General features: G+C 36.3%; 1 protein-coding gene across 2 annotated transcripts in view; it reads right to left on the bottom strand.

Moving 5' to 3' along the window:
- Positions 1 to 2,169: 2,169 nt before the first annotated feature.
- selenoi (selenoprotein I) overlaps positions 2,170 to 17,387 on the bottom strand; it is a 48,464-nt gene continuing 33,246 nt past the window's right edge. For both annotated transcript variants that reach the window (XM_048597155.1, XM_048597156.1), the window contains exons 6-10: positions 16,125 to 16,233; positions 12,289 to 12,337; positions 11,485 to 11,665; positions 11,189 to 11,371; positions 2,170 to 8,821 (exon numbers count right to left, since the gene is read on the bottom strand). In XM_048597155.1, the coding sequence (XP_048453112.1) occupies positions 8,756 to 8,821; positions 11,189 to 11,371; positions 11,485 to 11,665; positions 12,289 to 12,337; positions 16,125 to 16,233 (588 nt within the window). In that variant the 3' untranslated portion in view covers positions 2,170 to 8,755. The remainder of the gene's footprint in view (positions 8,822 to 11,188; positions 11,372 to 11,484; positions 11,666 to 12,288; positions 12,338 to 16,124; positions 16,234 to 17,387) is intronic.

Raw genomic sequence — 17,387 nt, forward strand, 5'->3', positions numbered from 1 at the left:
TAAGGACCGGAGCGGGAGCGGCCGGTTCCCCCTGGGCCTGAGGGAGGCGGTTGATGCCCGTCGCTAGGAGACGGCGGTCGCTAGGTGACCGTGACGTCACCAGGTTGCCCGGCCGATGTGATGGAACAACACAATCCAGCCACAACGGTTGGGGATTGAAGTAACGGTCAGAGAAAGGTGGGATAATTAGCGAGTCCTTGTGAGAGCTGACAGTAAAGCTTTAAGGTAACGTACACCTCCACTTCCCAATAACATTCTAAATTGTTGATAAACTAGCACCACACGAAGTTTTAAGAGATAGTCAGAACTGCAGATGCTGGAGTATCTGAGATAACAAGGTGCAGGGCTGGATGAACACAGCAGGCCAAGCAGCATCATAGGAGCAGGAAGGCTGACATTTCGGGTCTAGACCCGCTCAGGGAATGAAAGGAACATTCGCAAGGTAATACAAAAAAATGGGTGAGTGTAACAGAATAGTAATTGATCAGTTTCAGGGTACAGTTTAATAGGGGGAAGTCTTGTTTTTCCTGCTGTATTGATGATTTAGAGTCGAGTGCAGGGGACAGAGGAGAAGCATTGTAGAAGTGGAAGGCAAAAGTGTAGAACTTCAGAACGGACATGAGCAAGGGAGGAGAGTGGGTAGATGGGTGGTAGGGGAAGTTCAAGGAGATGATTTCTCAATTTTCTTTCTTCAGAGTAAAGCAGCATAAAATGAATTCTGAAAGGGTCGAGGATTAGGAGAAACGCATGTTTGTAACAAAACCTATAAAAAAGACACCAGTTAGACCTTAGAGAGCAAGAACTGCAGCTGCTGGAGTCAGATAACACAGCATGGTGCTGGGGGAAAAATACTGGAAGCCAGGTAGCATAAGACGAAAGCTGACGTATTATGCAGTACGGGTGCCACATTTTTAGCATATGAACAGTCAGACGCCACTAGTGAAGCTAGATTGGAAAAGTACAGACAATTTTCTTTGCTTTCACCTCAGGAAATTTGATTAGTATTTTGAAAAACTTCAAATCATTACTACACCAAGGAAGATGGGAGGTGACAATATCAGGGATACTAACTAAAGGAACCCTAGCAAAGCTAAAATAAAAGGGAATCAGGAGGAAGTAATTCCAATGTTGGAGTCGTAAGTGAGCACGTGATAGGAAGGCTATGGTTAGTGGTCAGTCATCTCAGCTGGAGTTCCTGGGAGAAGTGTCCTAGGCCTAGCCATCATTAGCTGCTTCATTAGGATGGAGGGATAGTCAGAAAAGGTCAAAGTTAGGGATGCTTACTGATTAGTGCAGTGTTCAGCCCCATTCATGACACCTCTAGTACAGATGTAACCCATACCCAAAAGGCAACAAGATTTGGGCAATAGCCATACTACCAATGGACCATCTCCAATAACTATCAGCCCTCAACATTCAATGGCCTTACCATCTCCAAAATCTCCCATTAGTCAATAGTAATCCTCAGGCTATTATTAGATACTTGCTACATGAACAGTGGCTACAAGAACAGGTCAGATGCTAGGAATACTGTGATGAGTAAGTCACTTTCTGACTCATCACATTCTGTCCACCATCTACAAAAAGGCAGAAGTCAGGGGAGATGGAACACTCCAGACTTGACTGAAAGAGTGCAGTCCCTCAACCACTGATCATCAGTAGCAATATATGCTGTCTCAAAGATGCACTGCATAAGTTCAAAAGATTCTTAGACAACACCTTCCAAATCTATGACCACTACCATGTAGAAGATTTCCAATGGCCCCTGCCCCAGCTTCTTTCATGAAAAAAAGTGGCATTGAGGCAAGTAGAACAATAGTTCAAAACCTCCTGTTAATTAGTATGGCCAGTTGCAAAAAAGAAAAAAAAAAGAGCAGCTAAGATGTACCAGGAACAGAGCACAGCATCAATAATACAGTACAAAATTCAAACTGAATAGAAAATTACTGCTGAAATATTTTTGTAAAATTTGCTATAGTTGGGGTATGCAGAAGTTGTGCATATAGTTTTATTTAATCAAGTTCAGGATATTTTTCCCCATGATGACAAGTCCTTTAACATGCTTTACAAGAAATAAAAAGGGTATTAAAAGGGTTATATTTTCAATAAATCATGTAACTTCCTGATTACTCTTAGTTATCAGATTGTATGAGACAATATAAATCAGGCCACTTTTTCTTTCAGTTTTATTAAACGTTCAATGTTTATCTTTACAATAAATAACTTGGTAGCATTTTACAAAGCAAGCGCTACCACAGGACCTCATCCAACAGCAGTCATACATTTTTATTCCAATGGTCACAGCAGAAGAGGGATTCTACAATAGAGATGTACTTAGTGCACTACTTCAGGTGAAATAATGACCAGTAAATATGACACATTCTTGTACACAATGTGGCATTCTCAATAAATTCAGTTAAAATGAGACAGGTGAGTGATATGTCAGTAATTTGACCAACTAAATATACAACTTTGAAGACACAAGAAAGCTGTCAAATTTCTACATGGCATACCAGTTGAATTACTTCAGGTACATTTTTAAACAGCTTTCTGGGAGCAATAACATGCATACAACAGGATTGTGAACTTTGTACTTAATCATCATGTAGATCATTACTTCATCTGAAGAAAACAGCACCTAAAAAATGTTTTCTTTTAATAACTTAAAACATAGACCAAAAGAACAATTATCAAGAAAGTGCTCCCTACAGAGGTTGCAATGCAAATGAATCCTATTTTACTGAGTTTTGAACAAGTACATTACAACTTGATTATGAATCCACTCATTTGTGGATTACAAAACCATGCAATGTGTCGAAATAAAGCCTTGTACTTCTTGATAGTAAGCTAAGTAAATTATACAATGTGTACTAAGCTGCCTTTTCATGCAATTCAGTGAATCAGCATACACTTTGTGCAAATTTGGTGCTGAAAACAGAGTTTAGAACTAAGTGTGTGTGCAGCTTACATTATTTCTTTACAAAAATAACAAGAGCATAATGATTTGGTGGGGGGTGGGGGGGGGGGGGGGGGAGGAGAAGAGAGGAAGGCAAGAGCTTTGTAAGTGATCTTTATAGAATATTAGTACCATTAGGGTATTGATTCACTATCAGTCATCCCATTTTGTTATTCTAATAAAAAAAGGTAAATGAGGTAGACTGGGTGTTTCAAGCAAAGGCAGCAAGGAATTTCCCAACTTGCTCTTCAAAAATATGTTTCTTCACGAACATTAATATCAAGTCAAGTCAAGGATAAAAGGCATATTAGATATTTAGTCGTCATGAAACAAGGAGTAAACTGTGGTCAGTTGTACAGAAATATTTCTGTACAATAAATCACAATTAGCTGTAATTAAAAATCTTAATTTGAATACTATGATTATTTAATTACTCAGCTGCAATTTTAATGGCCCTAATACAGCAACATAATTAAGTCAAGGTAATCTTTTGCCAATTTGTCCCAAGATCATAACCACAACTCTACTGGAATGTAGGCACTCAAATTCTGCCCCTTTAGCACAGGGGTTCATACATTTGTGAAAGTTACCTACAATAAGCCAATTAAAAATCAAATTGAAATTCAATTGTGCAAAAGATGACTGAGTGCATTGAAAATACCAATTAAGACAAACGATTAAATATTACATGTCAAAAAAAAAACTTGTTGCACTCAAGAATAAACTTCTGGTTTCAAAAAGCAGTCATCCCTCAAAAAAAAATGTAGGTCTTTCTCCTAATGAAGGAACCTCTAATTAGAAGGTGAAGGAGTTATCCAGTTTCCTCCCTTGTGCCTTTCATCACATTCAATGACACTTGCTCTCTGATTTGCAAATTATGATTAAGAAAAGGGAAAGTACTACTGATGAAGCCATTGCACTGGCTAGAACAGATAGGATCACTACAAATACTATCATACAAAGCAAAATATTTTCCTCACTCAAACATTCAGACAATTTGTTTTATTGATTTTCATAACTAAGTTACTTCTGGCAACTGTCATGTACACATTCCAAAGTCCAGCATGTACTTTAGAGTTGGCATCTACTATCACAAATTGTGTTATACTCAGTTATTTTAACTTTTATTTAAATTAGGAAGGCTACCTAAATAAGGGTTCTCTCAAATATTATGTATGCAAAAAATCAGCTAATCAGAGATCAGAACTCAGACAAGCAAAGAAAACAAAGGCTTTGGCATACCCGTGCCCTGCACTGTCACAATGAGGAATGCAAAAGGCGAGGAGGTTGAGGAGAAGTTTGGACCAAATCCCTCCCAATTTTTAGCAATTCAAAATAAAAGTGTTAGTAAGTGTTAATTAAAATGAGACTTAAAAAATAAGAAAAAAAATCAAAACATGGCTTTATGCATGAAATTTTTGTTACTGATGTTGATATGCCACACTAAAGTTAGTTAAAGTGAAGTGAAGAGTGTATGAAAATCACAGAAGTCTTGAAATACCCAAGATTGGCAATAAACAATTTGAATCAATTCTTTCAATCAGAGTGTCTTCAAGGCTATGTTTAAGATGATTAAAAAAAAGTTGCATTTAAATCAATTCAATAACCAGCTAACAAGTTCATTTCACTTTTATTGTTAAATCTCAGCTAACAGGTAGTGATCAAAATTTAAGACATTCACAAGTTTTAAATTTTATGCAGTTCTGTCAATGTTCTCCAAAATAAGCTCCACCTAAAGGCATCGGCGAACTATAAATATTGTGGCATTTTAAGCTTATAGGAAACAAAATTCCTTTTGTTTTAACATTTAAGAATATTACTTCTTTCTCAAAGTGAAAGCACAATCTCATCCAATAGTAATCATAAATCTGTTAGTGACAAGGAAAATTCACTAGTTTTTTTAAAATCTAGACCAACCCTGAACTGCTTGATGTGCTTTTAACTATCATCCAAGTTTAATGAGATGGTCCATCTTTTTTCATATCCCACTGTTCCTCAGTAAATTCATTGTGAATAAAAAGACAATGAGCAGCCATGAACATTCAGTATCAGAAGGAAACTCAAGGCAGTACAATATTACTGAATACATCTAACACAAACAGAGTTAATCTGAATAGTTAATTGCTTGGACAAGAGATTAAGTAACAACAATTGAAATAATTTCACAATGTTAAGCTGTAATCAGGCTTCTGAATTATACAGCATGCACATAATTAAATCAGTTAAATCATTTCCAAATTTAAAAATGGTCAGCAATTGAGCAGCAAAATAGTTCAACTATACGAATCAAATCCACTTTCAAAGGATAGAAAACAGATTTCTACATAGTTGTATCCTGGTATTAACTTGCAAACAAGATCAGGTGTGCAAATTGAATTAACAGTGCACTGCAATGGCAGGTGTGAAAAGCACTTCACAATCTAGTATAAATTTGTCAAGGTTTAATTGTTTGAGTGGAAATAATTTATCATTTTGACTATACAGGACCTCTAATACTAAGGGAATATGGAAATAACTATGCACACTGGACCCAAAACCAAAAAAAAGCAAAAAAAGTTATTGCATTAATTTCATAATTATGTAAGATGATTTTTACAGGCTTTAGTGCTAAATAACAGTTAAACTATTTGTGCTAGAGAGCAATGTAAACAAAGCCAACATTTGACCATCAGCCCCTCTATCCAACATTTGAAGTTTTCTAGAAAACTTGACAAGGTTGATAAGCTGTTGTGTTTATTTTCCCCCCCAACTATGGTGATACATGACAAGGCCAAGGAGAATAATGAAGCTTGCAAGAAATATCAAAATCTTTAAAAAAAGTTTAAAAAAATTGCATCCACTGTCATCTCTTAGAAAAAACGCATAAGACGTGCATGTGAAAATACTAATCTTTAACTTTCATAAACAAAGTTAAAAGTCACCCAAGTGCAAGAATCTTCGCTACTTTCTCCAGAATAGCTGATTGAACTTAAAAAAAAACTTTTAATTCAAGGGGCGGTGGATATTGTACTTTTTGCAGGTTATTACTATGAATTTAATAATAAAAATTGCAAAATCCAGTAATACCTAGGAGGCACACAAGCTCTGTGGTCACCTCACCACAATTCTTATATTCTGACATTGAGTAATAGTACACAATCAGAAGAACCTATTTATGCCATCAGAATATCTGCAGTAAATTCTATTTTCTGTCAGAATTCATAGTATTATTTCCAACTACCTTAACCGTGCATTAATTCATAATTAGGACAATTGCTCTATTTTTAATTAACAGTGAAGTTGTATTTTGATATTTCTGTACAAAATAACAGCTATTTGGGAATTAATCAAAGAACGTGCACCCATAACAACTGAAAGCCATATAAAGATGTTCACATATCAAATGTTACACACCAAAACAATTATTAACCAACATTCTATTAGATACAGTCACACTTCTGGCAACTTAACTGGGTAGATGGAGAAGAAAGCAAATCAAATTGTAAATAGCAACACTAGTATTAGTGTATGATAAAAGATCATTCACATTCCTAACAAAACGTTCCAGTAATTACATCGGCAGCTAATCAATAAAAGTTACATCTGCATGAATTCATGACTCAGTTAACATCTGAACCCAGAAATAATTAGACCAAATCTGGAATTGGCACAGAATGTGTTTCTATCTCTTGCATTAGTTTCAATTAGTACTTCCAAAAAAAAAAAAAATCAGACAAAGTTACTAAAGGACATACATCCTAGTATACAAGCAAGAAGCAGTGGCGTCAAAAACATTGCTAGATCAGCTAGATCAGCCAGATCACTGTACATTGATTTGAACTAATGCACTTTGAGGATCTAATCATCTCTTCTACAAATTGAAAAGCAAAAAAAGGCACAAGTTACATGCAATCTGAAGCCGCAAATTAAGAAAACTAACAATATTCAACCTAGGAGTTTCACCCTTTAATAAAAACAAAACAAACTTGGTCAAACAACTTATCATGGATTCCTTACAACAACAAATATGAATCAATAGTGGGCTTTTAATTGGGTTTTAGTTGAAAGTTGGATGGTCAAATTAAACACTTCAATTTATGATCTGAAAGTCAGATTCAATCTGACCAAATTAAAGCTAAAAACTTTAAGTATTCATCTGTTAGACTTCTGATATATATGAAATATCAGAAACAAAACATGCAAACCACGGGTAAAATAGTAAGTGATAAGATGATTACTCAAGTTTACAAAAAGAGTAAAATGATGCACAAAGAGGCAATATACATCAAGTTGATTCAAACTTCACTTTTGTACTACAGGTAATTTGAAAAGAAAAAAATGGATTTGATATTTTGCCATGATATTAATCAGAACATTCAGTTCATATTCAGACAATTATTGATAGAACTGTGGTACACAGCAATACTTTGAGTTGCAACTTATAATCAGCTCACCTGGCTTGCAAGTATTTCATGAAAGCTGCAATACAATTATCTTTAATCTTATTGTTACAATTAATTTGGGCCAGTTGAAGTTGCTTTTAAAAGGAAGCTGGAGTCAATCCAAACTAGTTAGCATGACGTCAAAAATTAGAATGGATTCTATTTGCCAGATCCAAATATTTTGGACAGATTAGTGATTGATATGAATAGGAATATTGCAATATTTTATTATGACAAGCTTTGCCAGGAATAGATACAGTACCTCTACGGAAACAAGACCATTGACTAAACTGTACTTAACACAAGGATCCAAACTAAATTAAGTATGCATTCTTACACTATGAAGCATGACAATCTGATCATTCTATCCCTTCTACGTTCTCTCCCATCTTAACCAAGTGTAACTGCCACAAATGAAAATACACACAATACATTAAATTGCTTTTCCTAAACAGAGTCTAGGAACAAAACCTCTGGTTTTGTAGAATAAACTGCTAGTAATGCTTGTTCCTTCCAAGTATACCTTGCTCTGAGACTTTTAGTATACTCTTCATTCAAGCACAAACTTCCATTGAAAAAAAAAAGCTATATAGTAGAAAATCGGCATGCATTCACCACCACAAAAAAATTGAAACAGAAGGGAGAACATCAATTTGAGGTTTTGATTTGTTTCTGATAAGTCCACTTAAATTATATTTTCATCCAATTTCTCTTAAGTTATAGCTTTTGCAAAAATAGGGTTTTAATATGGGCTTTAGCAAACTCATATACACAAGACTTCACTACTATTACATCTTTGTGAAAATGTGCAATTTCCAGAATTGGCCATTTTACTCAGACTACACAGGCAAGTGACTATTCAGTGTGTAATAAGTGAGATGTAATTATGTTTCATAACACAGGTTGAAGAAAAAAGTGGATGATGAAGAAACAATGCAAATATAAATCACATTGCCCAAGAACTAGGTTGTGAATCTATAACCTGGAAGTGAGACGAAATGTTTCTTCGTCTATTGTCTTGGATACAAGTTACCATCTATTTAAAAATCGAAGAGTCCAATAGTACAATAGAACTTGAATGAAAAGGAGCATCACAAAAAAAAAAAATCCAGTGCCAGCCAATTGCACACAACCTTTGTGCACAGTTAGTGTCTATTCACATATTTAATTGAATTATTCAACCTTTATCAGTATATCTCTTTATAAAAAAAAAAAAACTATCTTAATACTTAGGAGGGACCATCTGAATCTCCTGTTTTCTACTGTTGGTGGTGGGGCACAGTTTGCAGTGACGGTTGAAGCATTCACAGGCTCATGGGGTAGCAATTCTTTACAATACTTCTGAAGCCTGCAAGCCAATTTTCTGTTCCTCCTCCAGTCATTCAACGTTTGGTTTTTTCAATGAAAAGACGTAAATGTTAAAATGTTTGCTCAGCTGATTCACCTATAAGACAGTAAAATGTTGCACTCTAAAAAGATGTTTATAAAAAGTTCCTAGAAAGTAACACTTATCTAATTCCTGTAGCTATTTTCAATGCTAAGGTGCATCAGGGTGTTTTTGTTCATTGTGATGTTCTGAAACTGCTTAGAGCTATGTACATATTCAGCCTTCAACAACTCATTAGTTCAATTTTGGGTCAGTCATGCTTGGAATGTTTCCCTGATCAGTCTCCCTTTCATGGCACTCTTGTTGCAGTGTTAGTCAACTCACCAATGTGAAAAGTACATTTCTATGGGGACAAGGGCAAGTTTTCTCTAGGTCACTAATGTCGCTGGCTACAGCATGATGTGGGGGGGGGAAGAAAAAGGCAAGACAAACTAGCTGTGCTGTCATGCCTGAGTAACTGCCGTTAAAAAGGAGCCAAGTTTTTCACACCATGGTCGAAAGAAGGGGTATACAGTCAGAAGACTGTGTCTAAAGTGAGGCATGAGTAAAAAAAAAAGTATATCATCTTTTGGCAGGGGATAAAGACAGTGGCATAATAATTCAGAACCTGAGGCTCATGTTCTGGGATCTTGGATTCAAATCCCACCATGATAGAAAGTGAAAATTGAATTCTAGTTTTTTAAAAAACAAACCTAGAATTTAAAAACAAAAAAGTAACCAATATTGATGGTCATAAAAACTTATCTACTTCACTAGTGTCCATTAGGGAAGAAATCTTCCATCCTTAGTCATCTGCATGTGACTTCAACCCTATAATATTGTGGACTAAGTCCTGAGCAATTTGGGCTGGGCAATAAATGCTGGCTTAGACAAAAGTGCCCACATATCAGAAAGAAGAACTCTTGGTTTCATGTGGAAATTTGGTGCACAAGCAGGAAAGAGGTCCTCCATTTCACTGTCTTCATCAGTCCCCAACAGTTGAGCTCAAAAGCTCAGAAAGTACAAGTTTGATTTATTACTTGAGCTGTGTAACTATTAACCAATTGACTATTGAATATTAACTATTAACTAATCACCATCACCACAACACATGGGCAACTTTGGCTCATGGATACTGAACTGAAGTCTGAAGTGTAAATATTGTGGGGCATGAGTGAGGGAGGGAGAGAGAAAGAGTGTTGCCTGGACACTTGTTCCAGGAGGCAGTCTCACTCCCTGGAAAGAGCCCAGTAGACTGGTAACATTTTGCCAGTTTCATCACTTTAGGAAAGGAGGAAGAAAGCAAGCAGAGAGCCACATGCCAATTAGCCCAAAATCAATTCTTGGGCAAATGCTACAAACTATTACAGAAGTCTTAATGCAATTCAAAGACCAAAGACCACAAGTCAACATGCTTTCAGCAAAGGGAATATCCTGTTTGGCAAATTTATTGAAATATTGAGTATGTAACTAATTAAAAAAAAGGTAGATAATGTGAACAAAGTCATTTTATACCTTTCAATCTCCCAGATATTTCCATTACTAATACTGGGTATGTCTTGTACCTCTAACAAACAGACCCACCAGAACACAATGGCATACTGTTGGGAGGGAGTTGTCTTGGGATCCATCAAGGTGGACTCTGCAGCACATGAAGTCTCGCGACATTAAAAGGCAAATATGAACAAGGAAACATCCTGGTTAGCACCTTCACCACACCCTCAACCTTGGCTAAAGACTCATTTCTCCTTCATGTTGAAAACTACATAGAGGAATTCTATAACTAAATGCATTCAAGACTGTGATAAATATATTGTTGGTGTCTCTCAAATCAAAAAGGAATATGGGAAGAGCAGGAGGGAAGAGGCAGGAAAGTGGGGTTGAATTCCATTATTACACTAAATGGCAGACCAGGTTTGACAGGCCATATGGTTTAATCCTATTTCTTATATTTTTAATGTTTGTCTTGAAACATTAAACTTTTTTTTTTCAAAAAAATTGTCTTGAAAATTTAACCTAGTTCAAAGACAAAAAAGGAACTCAAATGTTTAATTCATGCAACAATGCAGTACAAAATGTTTCTGAAAAGACCAATAGGAATCTGTTCCATGATATGGATGCGCCAGATGTCGTGTGATTTTTGACCATGAATCTTCTCAGTGATGGAGGAGATGTTAAATCAGAAACAATGCCAAAGTATAGCAAAAAAGAATACTCGAGTAATAGTCCAGATGGATAGGATCAAAGTGCCAGATATGTATGCTAAAAAAATCCCGCAATTATAATGGAGGTATTGAAAATGATACATTGTTAGTAGGGAGGATTTTGCTCTTAAACATCAATGCTTTTAAAGTGTTCCATGACAATGTTTATCATTGAGGATAAACAATAATCTTATTTAGACATAACCAGAAATACAAACATAGCAAAACAAAATCTACTCACCACACATACTCCGTAGTGAATGTGTGCAAGAGTTATTACTGTAGTCAAAATAATGAGAAGATAATATTCTTTGTCTTGCAAGATACCAGAGATTACAAAGATCACACCTACAGCCAATGGCAGGAGAAACCAGCTGAGGGGCTGACAGCGAGTATTACTCATCTGACAAACTATGAGCTTACACTGCAAAGTAGAAAAGGAGAAGCATTTAGTCTATTTACATAAATAAAAATACAAGAGCATTCCTTTATAATTTGCAGATGAGAGGGGGTGAACAGGCAGGCAGACGATCTTACCGTGAGATTAGAAAAGGCTGTGCCAACCAAAAAGTATACTATTCTTGGATGTTTCTCTATAACGTCATATGGCGATGTACAGACCCAGAGTGTGCAAAGACTGAAAAGCAATACTGGTGAAATGAATGGCAGCATTGCTTCATAAAAGGAATGGTGCTTCAGGGTGTTAGACCTATATGCTCTAAAGAATCAAGGAGAACAGCACTAATTAGAGTAGAGTAATCAAGCTTCACTTAAGTTATCCAAAATTTTCTAGGTTAACATATTTATAAAGAATGCTTTGCTGTGCGGTACAGTACATTTTAAATATTAAGAATCAAGACTTTGATCCACAATGTATAGACCTCAAAAAAAAAAGTGACACCACCGGCCACAAGGTTTTATGCTATTTCCACAGCTGAACATTTTGCAAACTTGGATTTCCAAGGCATTTTTTTTCCTTGTGTTTAATAACTTGGAAAAAGGATCGCAGATGCAACAAATTATCCCAAGAACAATACATACACTATCTTTATAGCTAAATCATGATCATTTACAATCCCAGAATCATTTGATAAATGAGGACATGTACAAATAAAGTCTCCAAATTAATTTCAAAGAATACAAGAATAAATGCAGCGGATACAGCGCATTTATGATCAAGGCTCATGACTACAAACAAAACATTCAAGATTATTCCAAAATATCAATACACAACTTAAAATGTTTACATTTTTACAAAAAAAAGAATTTCAAATTGAAATATTGACACATCAAAAAAAAACTTGTTAAAAAGGCACAGAACCAAAGAATTCAGATACTTACTTGAAAACATTATACAAGCTCACAGGAAATGTGACAATAAAGGCACAACCTAGGAGATAGATTAAATAAATTTAAATTCACAGGCATCAGCATACTACGTCCATGAAACTACTTCTTCGGTGTTCAATTCAATAAATTTACAATGGCAGGCTTTGAAAATTGCACATCCAAAAATATCACTAAAGAAAACTTGTTGTTCAAGATGGGAACAATACATAAATACCTTGTTTTGTCATAAATGCAACAGTTCCCTATGTTAGAGGGGTTTTGAAACAAGAATGGGCATTGTTAACAATGTTTTGCTAGTCCTGATAAACATTTTGATTTACAAACGTAATGCTGGAATATAAAGTATTGCAGTCATGAGCTATCAGAAATTTCTGTAATTGTAACAGTTAGATGTTTGAAACAGACTATAGGATCCAAATGACAATTTGTGGACAGTTCTAACATTCAGGTCCTGGCAAATCTACCCATTTTTATCCTATTTAAATTTTTTATGCCTGATTAGTGAAGGATTCCAAAAACATCCATTTGCATCGGTATCACTAGCTTCACATACTGTGTAGCAAAACCTAATGGCAATATGGTCTTAAATATTCTACTTGGTTAAAAACCAAAGAACAAAAAAAAAGTACAGCACAGAAACAGGCCCTTCAGCCTGTGCTGATACATTTTGCTATTCCATACTAAAACAGGTCTTACAGGATCCTCATTCCTCTGTTCCGTTCCTACTCGTATACTCATCCAGGTGCTTCTCGGATGCTGCTATTGTCTGCTTCCACCATCTCCTCTGGCAGCATGTTCCAGGCACTCGCCATCCTTTGTGAAAAATTTATCTTGCACATCTTTTACACTCCACCCTTGACCCCAAACCTGTGTCCCCTAGTAACGGGCCCCTCCACTCTGTAGAATAGCCTCATTCTTTCCACGCTATCCATGCCATTCACAATCTTAGAAACTTCTATTAGGTTGTCCCTCAACCTCCTGCATTCCAACCTTTCCTCATAGCTTCAATCCCCCATACTAGGCAACATCTTGGCAACCTTTTCAGTACCCCCTCCAAAGCATCCACGTCCTCTTTTAGTGTAGAGGCCAGAATTGTACACAGCAGTTCAAGACTCCGTGGCTTAGATTTACATAGCTCACAAAAATCAAAATTTTCTACATTTAGATTGTTTAAGCCCTGGAAAATATGGTAGTAACATCACCAGAGCATTCACCATCCTTACTCTGAAACTGACAGCAACCTCTGGGGCCTGTATAAGCACAGAAAAAAAAAAAAAAAAAAAAAAAAAAAAAAAAAACACAGACATCCGGAAGACACTGTGGGTGATTCAATACTGCTCCTGTTGACTGCAACCAATAGAAAATCTATTGGACTGACAAGAACTTCTACTCTTATGCTGTTGGTGTCACTGTAAATGTTACATTTTACTGAATGAAATCCAACTGAAATTTTAACAGCATGCTATCTTCAAAATTACACCTTTAAATGACAATAAAATCTAAATTCACTTATTTGAACATCAATTTTTTGACTGATTAATATTTTTTTCTAAAAATAAAGTTAAGCTTTGACACAATTCCAAACAAAAATCAATTAACTGCAATTTTTAAAAAAGCAAGGTAAGTTAAATTACTAATTACAAGGTAAGTTAATATTAACTTTTTTGCTTTATCATCAGAATAATTTAGTGGAATTGACTGCCTGCTAACATCACTGCTGCTACATTTCCAAGAAATTCACTTGACTTGGTACCAACAAAGTAAAAATTCACACAAAAATTGCTAGATCTGTGTCAGTAACGTTTAATTCAGCAGGAAGCACAGCTGCTTTGCCAGTGATGGCAGAAGTTAGGCTAAAGTTTCAACCATTTCTTCTAGCATGTATTTTCATTGTCTATCATCTACTTTTTAGGTAGTTGTATAGCATCTTTTAATATACATTTGAAATATTTTAAAATATCAACAATACAGTATTTTTGAGATTCCTACCACATCATGGTGTTAATGTGTAGTTTGGAACCCATTCAAATAAAGTAAATCCTCAGATGATTGAGGCTCTGTCTCTCACAAACAAGTACGGGAAAGTCTGACCTGATTGTACTATTGTATGGTTGAGACAAACTTGAACATGATGTTTAGGCTAATACTTAGAATGTGAAAGCTGACAACAGTCAAAAGGCAGCCTCAAGGTATTTTAGACAAGTTGAGTGGGCGAACATATGGCAGATGGAGTACAAATGTGGCTTGGCTAAATGTGAAGTTATATACTTGTGAAAAACAGAAAAGGCAGAGTATTATTTAAAATGTGGATGTAGATTTTAAAAAAAAAAAAAAAAAAAAAAAAAAAAAAAAAAAGAGCTGGGTGTCTGTCTACTCAGGTATATACAGTCAGGTGCAGAAAGCAATTGGGAATGCAAAATGGTATGATGACCTTCATTGCAAGATGAGAATTCAGAAATCAGGACATCTTATTGTAGTAATACAGGGTTTAGGTGGGATGACAATGGGAGCACTGCACGATATTTTGGCCTCCCTTCCAAGAAAGGATCAACTTGCCACTTGCAATACTGGTTCATTTGGCCGATAGTGTGTTGACAGAACTAGCGTTTGAGGAGAATTGGTTCAACTGAGCCTGTACTCTCTACGGTTTTTAAGAGATGAGGGAGATTCTGATCAAAACAAATTCTAATAGATTTAGATGTAGGTAGGATGTTTTCCCTGGTTGGATAGCAGAGAGTCAGAGGTCATAGTTTCAGGAAAGAAGGTATACCATGTAGGGCTGAATGTGGAAACATTTCTTCTGAGGGTAGTGAACCTGTAAAAGTCTCTATCATAGAAGGCAGCGAAGGCAAATCCACTGGAATATATTCCAGAAGAGGGTGAGGGGGCGGGTGTGGTGGGTATAAAATGGAGAGAAAGCAGTTTAAAAAAAGGCACTCGAACAGACAGGAGTCTGACCAGCCACAAATCACAGGGAATGATGGAGCAAGTTCAAAAAAAAAAAAAAAGTCAAAAAAAAAAAGTGGGCTACTCTGCTCCTGATTTCTACTTCGAAACACAAGAAACAAGCTCAACAGAAAACTCATATCCAAAATCAGTTGTTAAAAGGAAACATGAATTTGGAATCCTCCAGTGCAGCCCTAAAAACAATTACTTTTATTCTAACTAAATATGTATACGTATATGCATATACAGATGCATGCTGCATCTGCGCTCCAAACACTGAAATTGGCAACTTGTTCTTAAAGTTTTAAAAAAAAAAGACACAACAAAAAAAAAAATACAAATACAAAATACTGCAGATTGCACAAATCTGCAAAGATGCTCAAGTCAAGCAATGTTTGTGGAAACATTTACTATTTTGTGTATGATCTTTCATCAGAACCCAGTTGCTGATAGCAAGAACAACTTCACTCTGGTGAAAGGTCATCAGCCTGAAACATTGACTGTTTGCTTCTCCACGATGCTGCCTGACCTGCAGAGCATTTCCTGCAGTGTTTTTATTTACAGAGGGACGTGTTTTTGATTGGGACTCATTTTGATGATTTGGTTAAATCCAACTCCTTCCACATGTCCTTGAATCATTCCAGAGTCAGAAGGACAAGACAGTAACACTCTCCCACTCAAAGTAAGGACTGCAACTGACTATCCATTAGTAGCAAAGCGGAAATTAAAAATTCACCTTGTTGAGAATTGCAGATGGGAGCCTACATCCTTTGCAGAGCAGAGGCACATACGCGGGAGTCTATTTTCACCATGCTTTATCAAATGTTTATATACTGGTTTCACACTGATAAGTCTTGGTATATTTAACAGAAGCTACATACCCAGAATCATTATACTGAAGAGATCTCTGTATTGTAAATTAAGGAAGATGGGTCCATACCAAGCTTCAACACCAACTACAGCAGTAATGATGTACACAATTGAAATAGTCTGCAAAAAGAATTAACAGAATAAGACTTTTTTGGCTTTAATTTGTGGCCTGTATTACTACAATGCTTTGAGTGGTTGTCTTTAACAGATTTACAAGATCTAAAATAATTTCATAATTAAACATGCTTAACTATCTCACGATAGAAAATAAATATGTAAAATGAGATCTTTATGATGGCTGAGAAGGTGGTAAGTCTAAGCCAATTAGTGGAGGTCAAAAATGTTAACATATGGAATTTTCCATTCAAAAAGAAAATTAACAAATACTGTTAACGGACATTAAAATTGTATTTTAAGCACAAAATTCTTAATCAGATGTCAGTTTCTGTGCTGTACTCTTCCATCCAACTAGTCCATGCCAACCAGATATCCTGAATAAATCTAGTCCCATTTGTCAGCATTTGGCCCATATCCCTTTAAACCCTTTCTATTCATATACCCAATCTAGATGCCTTTTAAAATGTTGTAATTGTACCAGCTTCCACTAGTTCCTCTGGCAGCTCATTCCTTCCACTCACCACCCTCTGAAAAAGCTACCCCTTACATCCCTTTTACATCTTTCCTCAGTCACTTTACAAATATGGCCTCTAGTTTAGGGAAAGACCTTGTCTATATACCCCATCCATGCTCCAGGTTTATAAACCTCTATAAGAGGTCACCCTTCAGCCTCTGACGCTCCAGGAAAAATAGCCTCAGCCTATTTAGCCTCTCCCTATAACTCAAATCCTCAGAGTTTGGAGAAGATTTGTAGCTTGGGTTGTGGATGAGGTTGTAGACATGCTCACCAAGCCGGTGTTGGGTTGCAGATGTTTTGTTACCCTGCTAGCTAACATCATCAGCGTGCCTCCGGTGAAGCGTTGGTGTTCTATCCTGCTTGTTACTTGCCTGTTTACTAGCGTGGTTGGCATTACTTCTGGTTCTGTTTTCCAGTGGTTTGTATATCAGGTCCAGTTCAATGTGTGTTTATTGATGGAGTTCCGGTTGGAATGCCAGGCCTTCAGGAATTCCCTGGCATGTATCTGTTTGGCTCGTGCTATTATGGATGCGTTGTCCCAGTCAAATTCATGTCCTCCTTTGTCAGTGTGTATTGAGACCAGCGAGAATTGGTCAACTCTCGGTGGCTAATTGGCGTTCGTGTGGTTTTTTTTTTCCCC

This window comes from Rhincodon typus, chromosome 5, assembly GCF_021869965.1.
Source record: "Rhincodon typus isolate 14 chromosome 5, sRhiTyp1.1, whole genome shotgun sequence".
Classification (NCBI taxonomy): domain Eukaryota; kingdom Metazoa; phylum Chordata; class Chondrichthyes; order Orectolobiformes; family Rhincodontidae; genus Rhincodon; species Rhincodon typus.